The sequence below is a fragment of the Stenella coeruleoalba genome, assembly GCF_951394435.1.
Source record: "Stenella coeruleoalba genome assembly, chromosome: 17".
Lineage (NCBI taxonomy): Eukaryota > Metazoa > Chordata > Mammalia > Artiodactyla > Delphinidae > Stenella > Stenella coeruleoalba.
Window position 1 is genome coordinate 27,195,626 of NC_137163.1, and position 20,781 is coordinate 27,216,406.

Sequence of the window (20,781 nt, forward strand, 5' to 3'; positions counted from 1 at the left end):
TGTTTCCTCTTGGAACAAACATAGGTAGGAAAACTTAGAAAACAGTTAGCTTGTGGTGCTGGGAAAAACAAGGACTTTACAGTCAGACAAACCTGAGTTTGAATCTTTGGGTCCATACCTTAGCAGCTGTGTGGCTGGATTTGTTAACCTCTCTGAGCCTCAGTTTTTCCACCTATAAAAATGAGATATTATTAAAATTATATGATAAAAATTAGTATCCTTGCCACATGATAGCTACTTAATAAATGTTACTTTTCTTACCTACCTACATCCTTTCAGAGCATCCTTTCCTACCTACCTACATCCTTTCAGAGCATGGTTAGTAGTAAGAATTTCACAGGGTTCAGATTAACCATGAGTTTAAGCTATAGACATTTTATCTGTCTCCATTGGACTATCTTAAAAAATGTCAGTGTCTGGATCAGTAAGACTAGTAACACCTATAACAGTGTCTGGCACGTAGTAGATACTCAGTAAATATTTGTTGAGTGGATGAATAAATAGGCTGTAAACACTTTTGTCATTCATGAGAATCAACTAGAGTTCTGTAGAGTTTAAAGTAATGTTTCCTTAAAATAGAAATGATTCTTCCTCCACATTATGCAACTGAACATTGAACAGCATCAAACCATAACTGAATGTTTCAAGACATTATGGCACAAAACCATGTTTTCTTCCGCCTGATGTTATTTTTAAGTATGTCTTTTGGAATTGTTTAGTTCAGCATTTCGGAAAACAAATGAGCTCTGAGATCTAAATTCAGAAGTGAACCAGAAGTTCTAGAGATGTGTCTTGGACTTTGAAGAAATATTTTATATGTAATCTTTAGGTTACAAGGAAGTTGAAGTAGGAACTTGGTCATCCTAATTGCCACCAAATGTGTTGGGTGGCACTGGTTGTTAGACACTTTAGTTAAATATCAGGAAATTATATGACACACACACTTTGGGCAATCCTAATATTTTAAAATGTGGATTAAAAAATATATATATATACAGATGTATATATGTGTGTGTATATATATACTCACTTTGCAAAAGATATTCATTGCTTTCAAAATTTTATCAGAAAAGCATTTCAAAGTAATATGGAAAGGATAAATTTCCTAAAAATTAAGAAAATAATAGTACAGTTAACATCTAACCTTACACTGCATTTTAAAATGAATTCCAGATGGATTTGATATAATAAAAACTGAAATTATAAAAATCTAGAAGAAAGCGTAGGTAATAGTTAATTGATCTTGGAGTTAATAAGGCCATTCTAAGCATTAAAGCATTGGAAGAAATCACAAAGGAAAATATGGAGAGATTTGACAACTAGAAATTAGAAAAGGTTGGTTGTCAAAAACATTATAAACTAAAAGCAAACAAACTTGGTGAAATGTGCCAAAGGGCCATGCCTTTCATGTATAAGGATTTCTTACAGATCAATAAGAAGTCCTTAACACCTTAATAGAAAAGTTGTCAGAGGACATGAACAATACATAGGATAAGTGTAAAAGTAAAAGGCCAGCAAACATATGAAGGACATTAAGCCTCACTGATAATTAAATACATGCAAGCTAAGACATCAGAAATACACTTTGCATCATTAACTTGGCAAAAATGCAAACAAACTAGTATTCATTATTGGCAGGAATTGAATAAGTGGGATACTCTCATACAATATAATAGGAATATAAATTGCCTCAAATTTCTCAGAAGTCTTAGTAATCCATTTTTAGAGATATGTTCTATGAGATAATAAAAATTTTGACAAGAGATTTATCTGTAAAATGTGGTGTTAAAGCAATTTCAATGATAGTGAGAAAATTGGAAACATCCTAAAATACCCTACAAGAAGGAATTGATTTTTAGAAACACTGTGTTCCTATTTTAAATAGTTACTTATTTAAAATAATGTTTTTGCGAAATTAAATAAAACATTTTGACACTTTTAAAAACATACCCAAAGAAGAGATAATACCACAATGAACACCAATAAGCTGCTTGTGCACTTTATCCAGATTAATAGCAAGGTGCTGTCATATTTGCGACATCTATCCCTTTTTCCCTTCTCTCCTTTACTTTGCTGAAGCATTTTAAAGAATATATCCAGACATCATGTTATTTCATGTCTACCTACATACCTCAGCATGCTTTCTTAAAAAAAATGGACATTTTCTTACATAATCACAGTGCCATTTTCATTACTAACATGATTTAACAAGGAATTTAACATAATTCCTTGGTACGCTAGAGAACACTGAAACTACTAGCCCTAGTTGTCTCAAAAGTGCCCGTTTGCTTCCTCATGGTATCATTTAACCCAGAGGCCCGCAAACTTTTTCTGAAAAGGACCAGCTAGGAAATATTTTCAGCTTTGCTGGCCAGATGATCTCTGTTGTAATTATTCACCTTTGTGCTTGAAAGCCACAGTTGACACTATGTAAAGTATTGGGCTGTGTTCCAATAACATTTGATTTACAAAAGCAGGCCGCTGACAGGATTTGGCCTGCAGGCTGCAGTTTGCCAACCCCTGATTTAACCCATTACTGTTCTCCATCTATTTTATAAGGTGGACATTAGTTTTAAAGCTTGATTAGATTCAGGGACAGTTTTTTTGTGGCGAGAATGTGGAGAATCCTGTGTGCTTCATCTCACATCCCATCAGAAGGTATATAATGTCTGTTACCCCACTGTCAGCTATGCTAAGAATACTCAGTTGGTACAAATGGGTAAAGGCTTGATCCCTCTACTGCAGACTCTCCACCAGCCTTTTGTCTGATGGTTTCATCCGTTACGTTTGTTGCCTAAATCAAGTATTTCATTATAAATAATTGCAAAATACAGTTGACCCTTGAACAACATGCGTTTGAAGTGTGTGGGCCCATTTATACTCAGATTTTTAAAATGGAGATATACTACAGTCCTACATGAACGGCTGTTTGTTGAATCCTTGGGTATAGAACCACATATGTGGTGGGCCACTGCTAAGTTACACATGGGTTTTTGACTGTATGGAGGTTAGCACCTCTAACCCGCATGTTGTTCAAAGGTCAACTGTAGTAATTTTCTGCTATTCCATCTACTTTCATTAACCAGAATGCTTCTGTAAGGGAGAACTTTCCAATGTCAATGAGCGATTTAAGTTATCCTGAAATACAGTTTGTCCAGTAACATTTTCTACAATCCGGATATATATTAATTCTTTCTTTCCTTTTAATTGCCAAATTTCAATATAAAGAATTGGCCCCTGGGTCACTTCCAAAGATTTCCAGTGGGTTGGGATTTTGGGGGAGTTGAAAGGGCCTTTCTTTTTTTAGTTTTATTTTGTATTACTATGAACTCATAGACCTTTAAAGTATATCCAATGATTATCAGTCATTTGCATTTATTATTCTTTCTGATGCTCAAATTATTCCATCTTTGGCCAGTGGGGCCCCTTTGTGTTGGCTACTGTTAGTCTTAGTAGCTTCTTTCTTTCTAGCCTGACAAATTCCAGGGAGAAATTTTCGATAACAGAGTGATGAAACTATAATGTATGTTGAAATTTTAACAAAACAAAGAGCAAGCAAGCAAGTAAATCCTATGTATAAAAATCAGTAAGAAGTACGCCAAATAGTTAAATATTTTTTCTGGGCAGTACAATTATAGGAAAATATTATCCCCCCCCCCTTTTTTTTTTCACTTCTTTGTACTTTTCTGTGCTCTACATCTTCTGCATTAAAGATTATTACTGTTATAATTTAAAAATCTGTTAAAATTTTAACAACCCAACAGATTTTCTTTAATTTAGCAAGTTTCTTTAGTCCATTTAGAATAAGATACAAATTATCTTAAAAGATACTTATACACACTTTTTTCAGAATTATAAGTAGAGTCATTTTACAATTATTAACTATATCCTGTATTCTCAAAAAGCTTGTAATGTAAAGGGAGAGGAAAGTAGATTAAAAATCATTTTTTAACAACCTCCAGACTACAAAATTATATGAGATGTCTGCTTCTCTCATCTGTCTTTATAGACATTAAAAATTTTTTCCCTTAAAACCAATTTGGAAACTAGTCAGTATTATATTTCTTACAGCACTTGAGGTGGGCCACAACTTCTGGAGGTTCCTGGATCTGTAAATATTCTTCAGTTATCCTTAATCCTGTGGGTTGACGTATTCAAAGCAAATAAACAAGAACAAATCAGCGGAAGAACTTATTCCTCAGTATAAATAAAACAGGGCATGTAAATTAGTCTCCTTCAGTGCAGATGGTGATCATTTAGACCACCTGAGATCCACCAGGGGCCATCCCGGACCCAAGTAAATGGGATTTTAAATTGTTGATCCTGGAAGGAAATCATCTCGTATGGATCCATCCCAAATGGATCACACTGTGCAAAACATGGAAAATGGTCCTATTGCGTGTGTATTTATTTTAATGAAGTTATACTTAACCATGAATAGTGAGAAAGAAATGTAAAAACTCAACTACGTTAGAGCTGGTGTGGGTGCGTGTTTAAGTGTGTTTTAAAAGAAAAACCCATTTCTCTCCAGTAGAATTGAGAGTCTCCTACACTCTCTTCCTATAAAGCCTTGGAGGAAAGCTTCCCTTATGCTAAAACCAGACTGAAATGTTCTTACTTTTCTCCATTCTGGAAATCTGAAACAACCCACACTTTTCTGGGTAAATCATTCAGGATTTCTGCCGTTTCCTGCCCAGAAACAGTTTCCTCATGGTGTCATATTAGAAGTTTTTCTCATTGATAATTTCTTTATACTAACATAACTAATAAAAGCTATAATTCTATAAGACAAATTCAACAGTCAAGGTAGCAGCAAAGAACAGAGGGCACACACAAAGTGCTTCACTGAATCAGGTTTAATAAATAAATCTCTTTAATATGTGCTGGATCCACATGTAGTTTGGCACGTGATTAGACGTGAACAAGCAAAGAACATCAACTTGGTTCCCTATTCTTATAATCTTGGAGTAAATGTGAACTAAGAGTATCTTGCAGTGCATTTTGGAAAGGAATATTATCTTCATCTGGGCTTGTGGTCTGCTTCCAGCTCTGATCATGAAGTTAAAAAGGAGGAAGAGGAGGGAAGGGGAAGGGGGAGGAGGGAAGGGGCCCTAAACAAGACTTGTTGGAAAAATAACCACTTCTTCAGTGCTGCACAGAGGAGAATACCTCAGGTGCCACAGGTGACCAGATGACTCTCTGGTACTGAAGCTCTGTCGCTTTTGCTCGGGGCTTACTTTGCATAACTTAAAGTGTGGTCTCTGTAGTAGGAAAATTAATGGCCCTGCCCTTTCCAAAACCAGATTCCTTTGTTAGTGTTGGTCCCATTACACAAAACAGGCACATGCCCCAAGCTTCTCTGATAACTCAGTTTTTCTTGGGTATGGATTTGCCTTAACAGACTTAGCAGCTTACAGGAACTATGTGCTGGAAGTGATATTTACCAACCCCTTTTACTTACTTATAAGCTCCATCAGTATGGGGGCTGGGTACAGTGCCTGTGGCTGGTTCAGTGCCAGGACTTGATACATATTTGTTTAATGAAAGACGATGTCTCAAATCCCTCTCGTTTCCCCCACAATGTGAAGTGCAGTACCAGACAGTTAAGAGGTGATAAATGAACACTTGTTTACTAGGTAATGATTCAAATTGCTGTACGAGGTACCTGAAGTTAAAGATTTATTTAGGTATTCATCTCCTCAGTCCTTGCCCCCAGAGTTATTGGCTGTAAATATTGATGACAGGTGAGGCATACATGCCAGGTGAAAAATTGCTACTGCGTTCCCTAAACTGCCACCATTCTGAATCACTTCGGTCCCCAATTTTTAATCAGACCCTAGTACTTAATCCTTGAAATGACTAGTACTGAAAACATGGCATATCCACATTCCTTCTTATTAACTCTGGCAAAATGATAGTAGAACCAAACAAAACACATTCATTTTCTGTTTACTTAAATTACAATTTCGACGATGTTTCTCAGTACTGGAAATTGTTTAATTTTGTCCCTTTGAGTCTGAGAGTTCTCAAGAAAAATTACCTTTTAGGGTAGAGAATCTGAAGCATGGATTTTTTGTTAATTTGGGCCATCTCTCTTTTAAAAGAAGTAATTTATGGAACTGACTCATAGGGAAATACTTTTAAAGACAATAGGTAATTTTGGATGATTAGACCTCAATCATTTGAGCTTCTCTGCTTTGGGATAGGAATCAGGAACCAGGCAGGCTCTCCCAAGGCCATGTGCAGACCTGTTGAACCTTGTAAAAGTGCTGGAATCTGTCTGAGTAATTAGCAACTTTGCACTCAGATTTCTTTGGATTGAAGCAATGGGACATGCAAATGTAGGAGAAAGCCAGGGACAATAGCGAAATAGCTGAGCAGTAGTGGCCAAGAGGAGTCTCATCACAGTGATTCAGGGACAAAGTCTCTTCAGTTCAGGAAGAACATAGCACATTTAAAAGAGCAACAAAGACAGAAGGTATGAACCGTGCACTAAAAACCATTTACTTCCAGAAACAGACCATTGAGGTCCTATATAGACTACTATGTCCAAAAGTCAAAAAAGATACAAGAGAAATACATCATTTTACTAGTGCCAAGTTCACTTTGTTCTAGGAACTTAGATATTTCATAATAAAAATTGAAATAGAGGCCAAAAGTGAAGCAAAGGCAATTACTTTTTAGATGGATTCTAGTCATCTTAATTCAGGCAACCAGTATATTTTATTCAGAACTACTTCTGTTTCTGTCTTCATTCAAGCTATGAAGTTTTAAGATAGCCTTTGATAGATGGCAAGTTATTTTATTTCTTTTAATATTTATAAAAGTGTAAGAGTCCTAAAAGTTATTAGTACTAAATGTCCTTATTCATTTTTTGCCCACTTAGTTACTAAAATAACTCTGACATCAAAATATTTCCATGTAATAAAGAATTATTTAGCAGTGAAGATTTACCACTAATTGATTAGTTTGAGTAGACATACTGTTAAGTAATGTTGATTGGCTTTAAATTCCCATACAGTTCTCACCACGGTATAACTGAATTAACCAACCATTATAAATATTTAATAGATATGGAAAACATTTATAGGAGTCAGCAATGCGACTTTCCTGTTTGCTTTATAAGCATCTACACAGGTCACTTCATATCATGCATAGTAACTTATAGTAATGACCATGGTAGTAATATATATCTTGAAAGTTAAGGGAATATTTTTAATTTGAATATCATTTTTATTTTACCCATTTACCCCAAGCAGCAATATATCTGACTGATGTATTTTGGGTTGAGTGCGTTTTATAATAAAACAGGATCACTGCCTTCCGCTTTCTTGAACTCCTAAAGCCAGCTCTCGCCTCTATCAAACTCTGTTAACCACTTGATGGGCCCGTAATCAAAAACTGGGTGTGGTCAATAATATTCAAGTAACTTTTTCCTAACCCCGACAACCCCGAAGACTTCATATGAATAATCCTGAATTGCTCTGGCAAACGTTTTTTTTACCTACCCCATCAAAAATGTATGGACGATTATGACCCGAAAGTATACTACCTCAAGGGTCAAAACAAACTAATTTAGGTTTTGACAACAAGAATGTTACAGAAGTATTTGTGATGCAAAATCTTGTAAGGTTTTGCCTTAAAATATGTTTTATAATAGCTGATATTTCCTTTGTTAACACGATTGGCCAGAATATGGAAAATAAAAGGCAAGTCACCCACAGGAGTCAACCCGGGCCTCTTGAGCAGAGTACGTGTGTGAGCGCGTGTGGGCATGGCTCACTGCCTGCCCTCCCTTTGCCATCATTGATTTCCTCCCTCTTCATTAAACACTCATTGATTCTTTTCTTCCAGATGACACAGGCTGTCCTAGTAGTCAGTCAGTATCTCCCGTGAAAACGCCCTCGGATGCTGGCAGCAGCCCTGTTGGCTTTTGCCCTGGAAGTGATGAAGACTTTATCAGAAAGAAATGCACAGTTGGAATGGTTGGTGAGGGAAGCATCCAGTCAGCTCGACATAAGAAGGAACCAAAGTCAGGCCTTGTAAAGCCAGGTGAGTGTACGTAAACTCTTCATGTTCTTATTGGAGCAATATGACTAGAGGGGTTTCAAATGAAATTTGAAATGAAACACCTGGATATCAAGGTAGGGAACACTAATGCTGTACCTAGCACCCAGACACATCTTTTTTTTTTTTTTTTTTTTTAAGTAAAGGAGGTAGAGCATAGAGTGGAATATTTTCTCTACTAGTTGTTAATAATTGAGAATGCATAGTGACATATGTGTCCGTTATAAAGACATGTAAAAAAGGGAGGAAATTTGAAGAAATGTTAACTGAATGGTCTAACAGACACTTAAACTATATAATTAAGTCTAGCATAAATTATACTAAGAAATTACTTGGTACCATTCGAAGTGTGCACAAATTGTGAAAAGAACAAGTTATCTTGATCACATCTGTAGGGCTGGGCATACTTGCTGACCTAGTTATTTTATTTGCTTTTAAAGATTTAAATATGAATATGATGCTCTATATTCAATATATATATACATAGAATGTTCAATAATTACAAAATAGTAAAAGCTATGAGGTGAAATGGAGATTTTTATTACAGTGAATGAGATGCCATGAACATCAGAAAAGGTCAGTTCTCAGAATTTGCAATATATAAATAAATATTTTCCATCTCAGAAATATATACAGTATATGAACAAATATAGTTTTAGTGAAATTAAAGTTATAACTTGAAAATAAAAGGACCTGAGTATTGGCATTGAGAGACAACCCCTATATTGCATTATTTTCTTCAGTATCACCAGTTGTACTATACATATTAATGAGCCTGAAAAGACAGATTAATGGCTTGCATGAGCCCCATTCCTTACATTTGTCTTCTGATTTTTGTTTGGTGATATCATTATTGTGCAAGGAGCTATAGATGGCTTTATTTCAATGGAGCCAAAGGTTGGTCCTGTGTACGCTGCCATTGGAAGGTCCTGTGTCCTCTTCCATCTCTCTCTGCTTCTGTTCTTCCTGAATAATTGACATGCATAGCATATCTTAATGGATTATTCTTCGTCTTGCTTTTGTTCAACCAAAGAGAATGTTGTTTAGTCTGAGAGCAAAACTTAAACTGTATGAAGAAGAAATCCCCTGTTTCCTAATAGTTCCTGGTAAATGTTAGTCATGATGAATTTGTTAACAGTCCTTTGCTTCGGAAAAATATAAAAAAGAAAGAGAATGGTACACAATGGAGAAGACAGCATATAAAAGAGAAAGATAGACATTGTAAAAAAGGTGTTGGGTACCCCCAATATTTAAGACAGAGACAATGAATTGAAGAGTGTCCTGTAATTATAGCCAAGAAATAAACCATTACCTTGTGTACTCAAGAATCAGAACTGTCTTCCTCCCTCCCCCAGCTCAGTTCTCCTTTTTTTAAATTAAGAAATAATTGATATACCATAAAATTCACCCTCTTAAAGTGTACATTTCAGTGGTATTTAGCATATTCAAAAGATCATACAGGGCTTCCCTGGTGGCGCAGTGGTTGAGTGCCTGCTGATACAGGGGACACGGGTTCGTGCCCCAGTCCAGGAAGATCCCACGTGCTGCGAAGCGGCTGGGCCCGTGAGCCATGGCCGTTGAGCCTGCGCGTCTGGAGCCTGTGCTCCACAACGGGAGAGGCCACAACGGTGAGAGGCCCTCATACCGCAAAAAAAAAAAAAAGAAAAAAGATCATACAAACATCACTACTGTCCAATTTCAGGACATTTTAATCTCCCCCAAAAGAAGCCTCATACCCATTAGCAGTCACTGTCTGCTTTTCCTTTCTTCCAGCCCTTGGCAACCACCAGCCTACCCTCTGTCTGATTTGCCTGTTCTGGACATCTCATATAAAGGAATCATACAATATGTGGCCTTTTGTGTTCGGCTTCTTTCACTTAGCATAATGTTTTCAAGGTTCATGTATTAGTACTTCATTCTTTTAATGGCTCAGTAATATTCTATTGTATGGATATACCACATTTTAAAATAGACTTTTTTTTGAGCAATTTTGGGTTTACAGAAAAATTGAGCAGACAGTAACAGAGTTCTTATATCCCCCCTCACTACCACTACTTCCAGTTTCCCCTGTTATTAACCTCTTGCCTTAGTGTGGTGACAGACCACATCTTGCTTATCCATTCACAGTTGATGATGAACATTTGGATTGTTTCCACTTTGGGGCTATCATGAATAATGGTGCCATGGACATCCATATACAGGTTTTTGTGATGCTTTCAGTTCTCTTGGGTATATACCTAGGAATGAAATTGCTGAATCATATGACAACTCTATGTTTAACCCTTTGAGGAATTGCCAAACTGTATTCCCAAATGTCTGCACCACTTTACAAACCACCAACAATGTATAAGGGTTTCAGTTTCTCCACATCTTTATCAACAGCTGTTATTGTCTATCTTTTTGATTATACCCCCTCTAGTGAGTGTGAAGTGGTATTTCATTGTGCTTTTGATTTACATTTCCCTGGTGGCTAAAGATGATGAGCATTTTTTTTTTTTTTTTTTTTTTTGCGGTACGCGGGCCTCTCACTGTTGTGGCCTCTCCCATTGCGGAGCACAGGCTCTGGACGCGCAGGCTCAGCGGCCATGGCTCACGGGCCCAGCCGCTCCGCGGCATGTGGGATATTCCCGGACCATGGCATGAACCCGTGTCCCCTGCATCAGCAGGCGGACTCTCAACCACTGCGCCACCAGGGAAGCCCAATGATGAGCATCTTTTCATGTGCTTATTGGCTATTTGTATATCTTCCTTTGAGAAATGTTCTCAATTTTCTTTTAACCTGGGAGCAGTCACCAATGGAGTCTGCTTCTGTAGCATACAGGATGTGAGTTTAAGAGCAGAAGCCCTGTCATCCTCTTTTTGTATTCCTAGCACACAGGGGCCGGTGTGTATCGAGGGCACAATCAACATTGGTTGACCTCAACAGCAAAGGTAGGCTATGGGATTGAGAATATGAAATGCTGCAGGAAAGAATGTCCTCTTCATGGATTGTGAAGAAAAAGTAGATTTTTATTGTGAAGGTATTGTAGGACTTGAATGCAACCTGAAATTATTTCATTTTTGTTATTCACCACGCCTCCACCCCCTGGCCCCATTCCAAAAACATTTTATGGTGGTGACAATACAAAGAAACAGTGAAAAAAGAGACAAGTGTGGTGCAGCAAGAACCACCTAAATTTAAATGGCAGTTAAGATTATCCTTGCCCTTCCTTGTTTCAATAATCATAATAAGAATAATCATATCTTAATGAAAGATTTAAAACCCTATGTGTATGTACAGAATCCACCCTCAGCAAGTCTGGTTCCTACAGAAGATACTTGCTAAAGATCAACTATTTGTCTTGCTGAGAATGTTTAAGCCTTATGCTTTCATGAAGAACATGCAGACAAAAAGAATAAAAAGGAGAGGGGGAGGGAGGGAAGAAGGGAGGAAAGAAAACAAGAGTTGTTCTTCATGCTGTTTTGATAATGGATCATTTGAGAATAGTGAAGGCCACAGACCCATACTCCAGAAAAACACACACAAAATATCACATACTATTTCTGAGGTTTCATGGGTCTCCTTTATTAGGATTTATGACTCCTAGTTTAATGACCCTTGCCCAGAGGCAGAGCCTGAGACAGGGCCTTTGTCAACTGCTTCTGGTTTAATTGCTCAGAGGCAAACTTATCACCTAAGTAGCGTGATTTTTTGATTTATTTGCATTTTATCAAGGTCACAGGGGTCCCTAAAGGTTATTTCTTAGTTGCCTGAAATTCCTAATGTCATCACTAAAAACCATTGCTCGAGCTTTTGACTGGGCCCCAATTCTGGACAGTAAGCTCTTTGTATTTCCAACAATCTGCACCGTGACCTATAGTTCTCTGAACTTTCAGCAGAATAAATCTGTCATTCTCATAAATAGGAAGAGAGGAAATCCTGGAACCGAGGCCCCTGGGTGACTCCAAAAATTATAAAATGCAGAGACAATCTGTTAAACCACAAGAAGATACTGCTCTCCGGTTAAAATGTTCCACCTCCTCTGTCCCCAGGTGACCATCTCCCCTCAGCCTAAACTCATCTTCCGCTCTTGATGTGCGCTCTACTTTTTTTAAATAAATCGACTCCTTAGGACCAATACCAGTTTATTAAAATAGCAAGCAATTAGTGTCTCTTATACAGATGCTCAAGGGCCCTTTAACATTAACCTGGGCTCGTTTTATTTTAGGTCCGTTGTTCTAGATTCTGGAAACTGCTGTTCATCTCAGAAGGGAGTTATAGAAATGCCCCTTTGGTCATTCAGATAAAGAGCTAATAATATTTACTGAGTATCTAATGCAGAAGGAGAAGAGAACTGTGTCACAGGATGCCAGGAAGGGCTCTGAAAGGTGAGCTGAGCACGCCAGCACCTCTCCAGCAGGGTACTGTGGCACGCGCCCAGCATGAAAGCCCTGCTTTCCGCCAAGCAGGACTCGTGTTGGAACTTCTTGGAGGCAGTGAGCCTTCTGTCATTTTGGCTTCTATCACTTAATGCCTATGCAGATTTAATTAAAAATTACCAGCAAAGAGCAGAAGAAAACACCCCTGCAGTTCAGTTGAATAATGGCTTTGCCTTTTTCATGTCAACTCAGCACACATTTAAGACTGAATCTCCAGAGTGTAATACAATGTCTGTCATCAGACAGACATTGTCTGTAGGTGTTCAGTAAATACTTCTCTGAGAATAGAGTGCACAAGGAATCATGTGTAGTGTGGGGGGAACATGGGAAAGATAAGCAAAGATGACCTCAACATCATCCCTGCTCTTAGGGACCTTATCGTTTAAGGCAGAAAACGACAATAAATCTGGGCTGCAGTACAGATTAAAAGGAAGGGAATGAAGGCATTCTGATTGGGAACTTTTTTTTTTAATAATTAATTTTTATTGGAGTATAGTTGATTTACAATGTTGTGTTAGTTTCCGCTGTACAGCAAAGTGAATCAGTTATACATACACATATATGCACTCTTTTTTAGATTCTTTTCCCATATAGGTCATTACAGATTATTGAGTAGAGTTCCCTGTGTTATACAGTAGGTCCTTATTAGTTATCTATTTTATATATATAGTAGTGTGTATATAAAATCCCAATACTTTTTGAGGGATCTGCGGTGCTACCATTCCTTCTCCCAGGTGCTTTTCCTATATGTAGTTCACAGTCAGTTTTCCTGATGAGATTTTTCTCACCCAGAAAGGAAAGGCCTAATTGGATTTCTGTGCTAGGACATTAAATGACATTCCTGGGCCTCCTTTAATGCTTGATTTTCTACTTGGGGAGCATCTTAACCCAAAGGAGAAAAAGACCCAGTGTTATTGTTCTACGAATGCAAGTACTAAATCCTTCCTACACAAGGCTTGTGGGAGAGCGGGGGAAGAATTACACAATTTAAACAAATATTTAGAAAATGTGAAAGGGAGAAAAAAACACCTCCCGGTTAAGGAGATAGGTCAGGAGCAAATGGTTAGGGTCACTATAATTGAAAAGAAACCCACATTTAGAAACTGAAATGTTGAAATCTGCATTTGAAAGATGTCACCTCTGCCATCAGCATTCAGACTCAGTTAGTATTCCCTTGTCATCAGACACCACCCAGGCTTTTGAAATCAGAGACCTGGCCAGATGAACTGTAATAACCTCACAACAACAACAGAGGATGGGTTACTTTAAGAAGACGCTTTCCCACATTCAGAGGCATTTGCTGGAAAACTCTGAAGGCACCAACTGGGTTAATGATTAATCAACACTGGTTCCCTTAGTAGATTGAGGCTCTTTCACACACAGCCGATAGCCTGCAGCTGTTCCCGTGCTTATCACAAGCATTGTCCCTTTCACTTCAAAGTTAGTTCTGTGAAATAAAAGAGACAGTTTACAGGATGGGGTGCGGGTGGGACATACATTCTTATAATAATTTGAGCTACAGAGAGGAGACTCACAGCTTACCCAGTTTGTTTCTTCAGAAAAAAAGTGGGGGGAGGGCAGGGCTGGGGGGACACCTTCTAACCACCAGACTCAGGAGCCCAGTGTACTAGGTTCACAGTTCCATACCACCTCTTTATAACTGTGCACTCTTCAGCTACTTGTTATCTTCCGGAAACTTGGTATTCAGCATCTGTAAAATGGGTTATTGTGACAACTAAACAGATTAAAGAATGTAAAATGCCCAGCATTGGACCTAGCACAAAGTAACTCCTTAGTAAATGTTAAGAATGGTCATTTGTTGCTCTTAAAATAGATATCAGAAATTCCTTGCGCTTTGTTTACAGGAAAACCCTTAAAACTGTCCACAGAACTTATATGTTTATTTCAAAAAAATTCTAGGAGGTCATGTCTCCCAATTCACATAACATGGGGGGGAGTGTTTGCTACAGGAGGGCACTGAAAAGAGCATTAACTGACAGCTGTTGGCTTGACAATGAAGAAAGAGATGGGAAAATATGAAAAAGCAGACAAAAGACCACTGAAAAGCGTAGTGGCCTTCTAAGTGTTTCAGGCTTTAAATGTTTTGTAGCACTTAATGCAATAATTAATGTTCCAGAAACAGACTGAGTCAGTGTGATGGTGGAGTTGGCAGAAAATAATGTGTATGAGGGCAGGAAAACGTCTTGAACATTTTAGAAATGTTTTCATAGAGTGGAAAAATTAAAATTTTAGTGCTAAAAGAGATTTTGGTTAAATGGAAACATGCTGCATTCTTTGGCAAGGGGCAGTACTTTTCTAATGGCTTACAGTTTCAATCAAAGTTCTTCCAGCAGCAAAGCCCAGCCTCAAATAAAGGCTTAAGTCTATTTCAGATACCGAAGATATCTGGAAGAATATATTAAATGTTGTGGGCTTGCATGACTCTGAAGCTTGATTAAAAATTGTTTTAGCTAATATTTATTGAGCCCTGACTGTCCCAGGCAAAATTCCAAGGACTTTACTCATTTAATCCCAATATCAGTGTGAGAAAGTGAAATCATTCTCCCGTATTTTACAGATGGAGAAACTGTGGCATAGAGAGGTTAATTCATGCAAGGTCACACAGTTTGTAAATGGATTTTAAACAGGGTAGTCTTGCTTCTAACTCTTAACTACTGCACTGCGTCTAAGGTCTGACTTCAAAGGAATAATTTTAATTATTCCTAATTAATAGGAGAGTGTGACAATTGAGAAAGACGTATTGATATAAGACAGGGATTTTAAAAAAGTATCTGTAGAGCCCTATAGATTAGCTGATACAGTCCATATACAGATCATGCTGGCTGTTGCTGGTAACAGAATCAGTGAACCTCAGTGTAACTTCAATGAAATACAGAAAGTTAAACACAGGAGGCTGTTTGGATGCAGGTCAGTAAAATAAACCCTGAGGATGTCAACATCAAAGAAATGTTAAGGTCTTCAGGATGTTCTGCTTAATCATGAACTAGTCCTTTCTGTACTTGTCACAATGTTTTATGTGCTGCCCTGCATGTCATTAATACTTTTCGCAAAAAAAAAATACTTTCGTAAACAAAGATCATTAGGCTTTGTCAACTTAAACAAGAGCTTTTGCACTGATACCGAAATCGATCTCTGAAACTTTCTTTCACTCTGAGAGAAACAACATTCCCCCAGGATACAGCAGAGAATGTTTTATGGTGAACTATTTTATAGTCTATCCCTTCCCCCCAGCAGAGACCAGACCAGTGAAAAAAAGCTTAAATATGATGAGGAGACCTGAGTATTTATCTTTATGGCAGGATTACTTACATATTTACTCTCATGCCTCTCTCCCATCTGTGCTTTTGATGATGCACCCAATCAATGTAACGGTGCCAAATGGTCTGCTAATGGTTTTTCCCTAAGAATTAGTGAATTATAATCTTCTTCTTCCCAGAGGCCCTGCCATCCAGATCCCAGGTCTACGAGGATTTATTGCATGTACAGTGTTCTAGCTACCGGTGTGAGAGCCTGCCAGATGCTAAGTGCTCTAATGTGTTAAGAACGAAGCATTATGGGGCTCTCATACGTAGCAGACACTCCAGCAGACCACACACCCACCATTAAAGATATTTATCAACTACCAGCATAAGAGAAATAAACCTGGAAACTTCTTTTACACACAAACCTATAAACCAAGAGTTATAAATCATGCAGATACATTCTTTAGGTTGGGCTTTTTTTTTTTTTTTTTTGTCCTAATTGAGAAGAGTTTATTGAAGACACTGCATACACAGGAATGGGCCTGATTAAGGAAATCCAACAAGTACGGCGATGGTAATGGCTTGGAGCCCTTCCCCCATCCTGAAGAGGCCAGAGGCCAGAGGAAGGTCGAGATACCCAGGACCCAGAGGGGGAGAATTCCCAGGCTACATGTGAGGGAACCGTGTACTTTGGTAGAGGAACAAAGCACCTGACAAGAAAGGAAGCAGAGGGATAAGTACTCTGACCTCTCTTTCTTCCTCACCAGTATAGTCTGTTGTGTGGCATATGGGTGGACAGTAGGGTTATTGACAAAAGTTACGTGTTGAGCAAAAGTCGTGTAAGTTCATTTGGGTAATTCAATGAATTAAGGTCTACTACCACCTGAAGCTGTATCTGAGAGCAGCCAAGGGACAGCAGCAAGCTACGTGAATGCAGCCCATGGTTAAGTGAGGTAAGCTTCAGGAAGCTGGCTGCAATGGGCTTACATTCCAAGATGCATGGATTAGAGTGTGGCATTGCAGGAAGGTGATCACTGTGTAGGAGTCTGAAGGACGGCAACCCTCACTTCACCACGTGTAAGGTTTCTGCTAAACCTCAGTTTGAATCCTGGCTATACATTGATTGACCAGCTGTCATTCATTCACTCAACAAGTGTTTATGAAGCATTTACGCTGTGCTGACACCACTGTTCCAGGCATTCGGGATAGAGGAGTGGAAAAAAGGGAAAAGATGCCTATTCTTTTGGAGCCTGCCTTTAACAGGGGGAGATGGCTGATACACACACAAGCAGACAAACAAGATAAGTTCAGATAGTGACAAGGAAAACAGGGTAATGCTATAGACAGTCATGGGCATGGGGCAGGGAGTGTCTGGGGAGATGACAGTTGAGCTGAGAACTTAGTCATATTCCTTCACATTTGGGGAGGGTTTGGGGGGCAGTGGGCAGAGCAGTGACCTAGGAAGGGAGAAGAGTTGTCGCAGGTGAGGTTTGTGTCTTTAGAGCAATGGGAACCTCTGGCCGGTTTTAAGAGAGACGATTTAATGTATATGTTCAAGATCCTTTTGGCTGCTCTGTGGAACTCGGATTATCAAGAGATGAAACTGGAAGCAGGTACATTAATGAGAAGGCAGTGAAAATAGCAAAGTGTAGGGAAACAGTTATATGACAGAATATAAGGCCCTGCATTTTCCTAATGAGATTAAAAATGTTTTATTTTATTTGCTAACTGGAGTAAACCTTTAGAGATGGATGAAACAGTCAATATCCGATAGGTTCTTTAAATTTATTTTTTTAGTTAAACATACCAATTTATACTCTTATTAATTTAGTAACATTGATCTTGTTATTCGTAGTTAATATAAAAAATTTATTGTCTTGCTTATCGTTCGAGCTACCTTTCAACTCAGCCATCTTTTCCAGAGCAAATTATCTTCACTGCTGCCCAATTTGTTTAATATAAAGCAGTTTCGAAGGCATGTCTGGTGCTTTTATTGGGTATTGTTTTCAAGCCTACAAGCACTGTGAGGGTATGAGTTAAGTTAATGTAAAAAGACGCCCCCAAATCCAGAGGTTAAAATTAGACAGGAGTTGATCTGTCTCATAAAACAGTACATAAGTGTTTGGTTGACCGAGGCTGGTAGGCAGCTGTGTCAGGCCAGCTGTCCTATACCAGGCAGAAGGAAGGGGGAGAGGGACCGGGGGATACTCACCCAGTCATTTTAAGGTCAGAGCACAGAAGTGACACGTGTCGTTTCCAATTATATCCCAGGACATCTTAGTCACCTGGGCACCTATTATTATGGAAGAAGGGGAGAATGAGGTGGACATTGGAGGGCAAAGAGCAGGCTATCACAACATCCATGGATAGCACGGGACAGCTGGTTTTTCTGTTTTCCTGTAGATGCAATGTAAGTATCCGTCACTACCCAAAGCTATTCAGTTCCTGAGTTTAGTTAGCAAAGAATATGTTTTTCAGTCTACAACTTAACCATTGACTATTGCTATTTAAATTGATCTTTAAAAGGTTGGAGAAGTCATATGACAGGAATAATTACAAAATCTGGTTTTGAATTTCTTGGCCTTCTTCATTTTAAACAATCCCATCAGTTGATCTCTGAAGGCGGCCCAAACTAGCACCGACTGAGGTCAATTCAGACTGATGTATCTTTTTCAGATGACACTTTTTGTTCAAAGAAGGTAATTATAAGAGAGAGCTCTATAATAAGAGGCTTTGGAACAACTTTAATATAAGGAGGAAGGTACCTCACCTTGTATTTAGACATTGAATAGGGTGGACCAGGTCACCTGCCCAGCAGTGAGGGGAGGGGAAGTCAGTGGGCAGGAGAGTTTCTTTTGTAAACATAAGGAAATGTTTTCTCTTTTTTTTTATAATATGGAGGAACAATTAATGCTTATCCTTCTCAGGTTGCTGTGAGAATCGTAAAGTATGTTAAGTATGTAACAGAGTACAGGCCTACCTTAGAGACACTGTGGGTTGGTTCCAGACCACTGCAGTAAGGTGAATATTGTGATAAAGTGAGTCACATGAATTTTTTGGTTTCCCGGAGTATATAAAAGTTATATTTACACTGTACTGTAGTCTAGTAAATGTGCAATAGCATTATGTCTAAAAAATATACATATCTTAATTTAAAAATACTTTATGCTATCAAATGCAAATCATCATCTGACAGCTCAGGGTTACCATATGCCTTCAGTTTGTAAAAAAAACACAATGTCTGTAAAGTGCAATAAAGCAAAGCGCAATAAAATGAGATAGGCCTGTATATGCGTGGAGTAAATACTGCACAGCACTAAGAAGTAAACATGCACATCCTGTATCTTTGCAAAGATCAGAGTCTGCATCTGGTAAGAAGTTGTGTTTCTAGTTACAGTATTTGCCTGGTCTACAGTATGTGCTCAATAAATGATCGTTACCATGATTAAATGAGAAATGAAGAGAGTTTGCAAATAGCACAGCTTCAAGGCATTTGAATGTTCACTCACCATCTTGTCTGCATTGGCCCTATTTTATCATGGATGCCTTCTTAGTTAGAATTATTCTGATACAATGGAGGGCTTTGCTGGAAGCTTGATAAACGTGCTTATTACTCTAAGCAAACTCCTGTTTGGAAGCGCTATGCCAACAGTTGTCCTAGGGAGCGCTCGACTCCATTCTCCCCCATCAGAACAATGGATGTCTCCTGTTCCTGTCTCCTGGGAAGCACTGTGAAGTGCGTTGCATATTTAAATAGCTGGAATTCACGAAGTACACCAAGTATTTTCCTCAAAGCATCACATGCTTGCCATTAAATGTAGGACTGTGTGGGGTTTGGATGTAATTTCTTCCTTGATCTTTGGGATTTAATCATTGTGGAAAGACTCACAGTGTTGCTCCGTAATTGTCAAAGGATTAGCCTTGACTGTTGTGTACGCATTTACTTCTGTTTGACAATTTGATGTTTCCTTAAATGCTTTGTGTTCATTCATGAGGGCGATGGTTTCATTTGAAATGCTGCAGTCACCAGGGAGAAGCTCCTGTGCTCTTCCCTGATTGGCCAACCTCCCCTCTGCCTCCTGTTGCTATGGTGCCCAGCGGAGTAACTTCCTTGCCCTGCACAAGTAGGAGGCTCGGTCTCCATGGATACCCCACTCTGAGACTGTACTCCACGGAGAGATGAGCTGAGCTGCACACACTGTATTTCTGCACAAGACATAGCCCAGCCTGTGGTGGGAGGCTGTTTGCAGAGGCAGTGTTTGCCATGAAAGTCTACGGAGCTTACCTTCTAAGTAAGTCATATTAGTCACAGTAAGTAAATAATTATATTGGATCCCAGAGCATATGCTCTTTGTGTATATGTGTGTGTCAAGTTAGTTGTGGTAGGCTAAAAGTGTAGTCTAAAAACAAATTTTCCACTCGCCTTCCAGATATTCTGAATGCAGAATCTGGATCTAAACTTTTAAAAATACACACATATATTGTTTTAAATACCCCTTGTCATTTGTGAGTCTGCCATTCGAAGCCAAAGGGAAAAAGATTGACCATGGACGATTACATTTTAGAATGCTCTTCTAACTCTGAGCATTGCTTGCTGCATTTGTAAATGCAGAGCTTGGCCTTACCCAGCAACGTGCTGTGGGAATAGATGAGCACAGCCACAGTTAATGCTAATTGGCACTGCACAGAGTTTGCAGTGGGCCTCTGTGTAGACTGAAACTCGATGTGCTTATTTTCAAGAGAGATCTCGCTCATGTGCTCATATCTGCCAGTTCACCATGGAAATTATTCGGAGACCATCTCTCTAACCAGTTTTAATTTACTTTTCTCATGTAGCATCCAGTAGAAATTCTAAAACTCTTCATGACTGTGGAATTGGGATGTGGAAGAATTTTCTTTTTATTAACTGATTTGCTCTAATACTTCCTCTTTACTGTACATTCCAAGAGCATAAGGGTTGGGTTTGCAATGTTGTAAAACACATGAGTCATCTTAAAGCAATTTTCATTTGCTGGGCAAATGATTAATGCCT

General features: G+C 38.5%; 1 protein-coding gene across 3 annotated transcripts in view; it reads left to right on the top strand.

Annotated features, from left to right (window-relative positions):
- SYBU (syntabulin) overlaps positions 1-20,781 on the top strand; it is a 113,218-nt gene that overhangs the window by 56,112 nt on the left and 36,325 nt on the right. For 2 of the 3 annotated variants that reach the window (XM_079901186.1, XM_079901187.1), the window contains 2 exons: positions 7,855-8,052; positions 10,939-10,998. In XM_079901186.1, coding sequence (XP_079757312.1) covers positions 7,855-8,052; positions 10,939-10,998 — 258 coding nt within the window. The remainder of the gene's footprint in view (positions 1-7,854; positions 8,053-10,938; positions 10,999-20,781) is intronic. The other variant, XM_079901185.1, reaches the window with a different exon arrangement.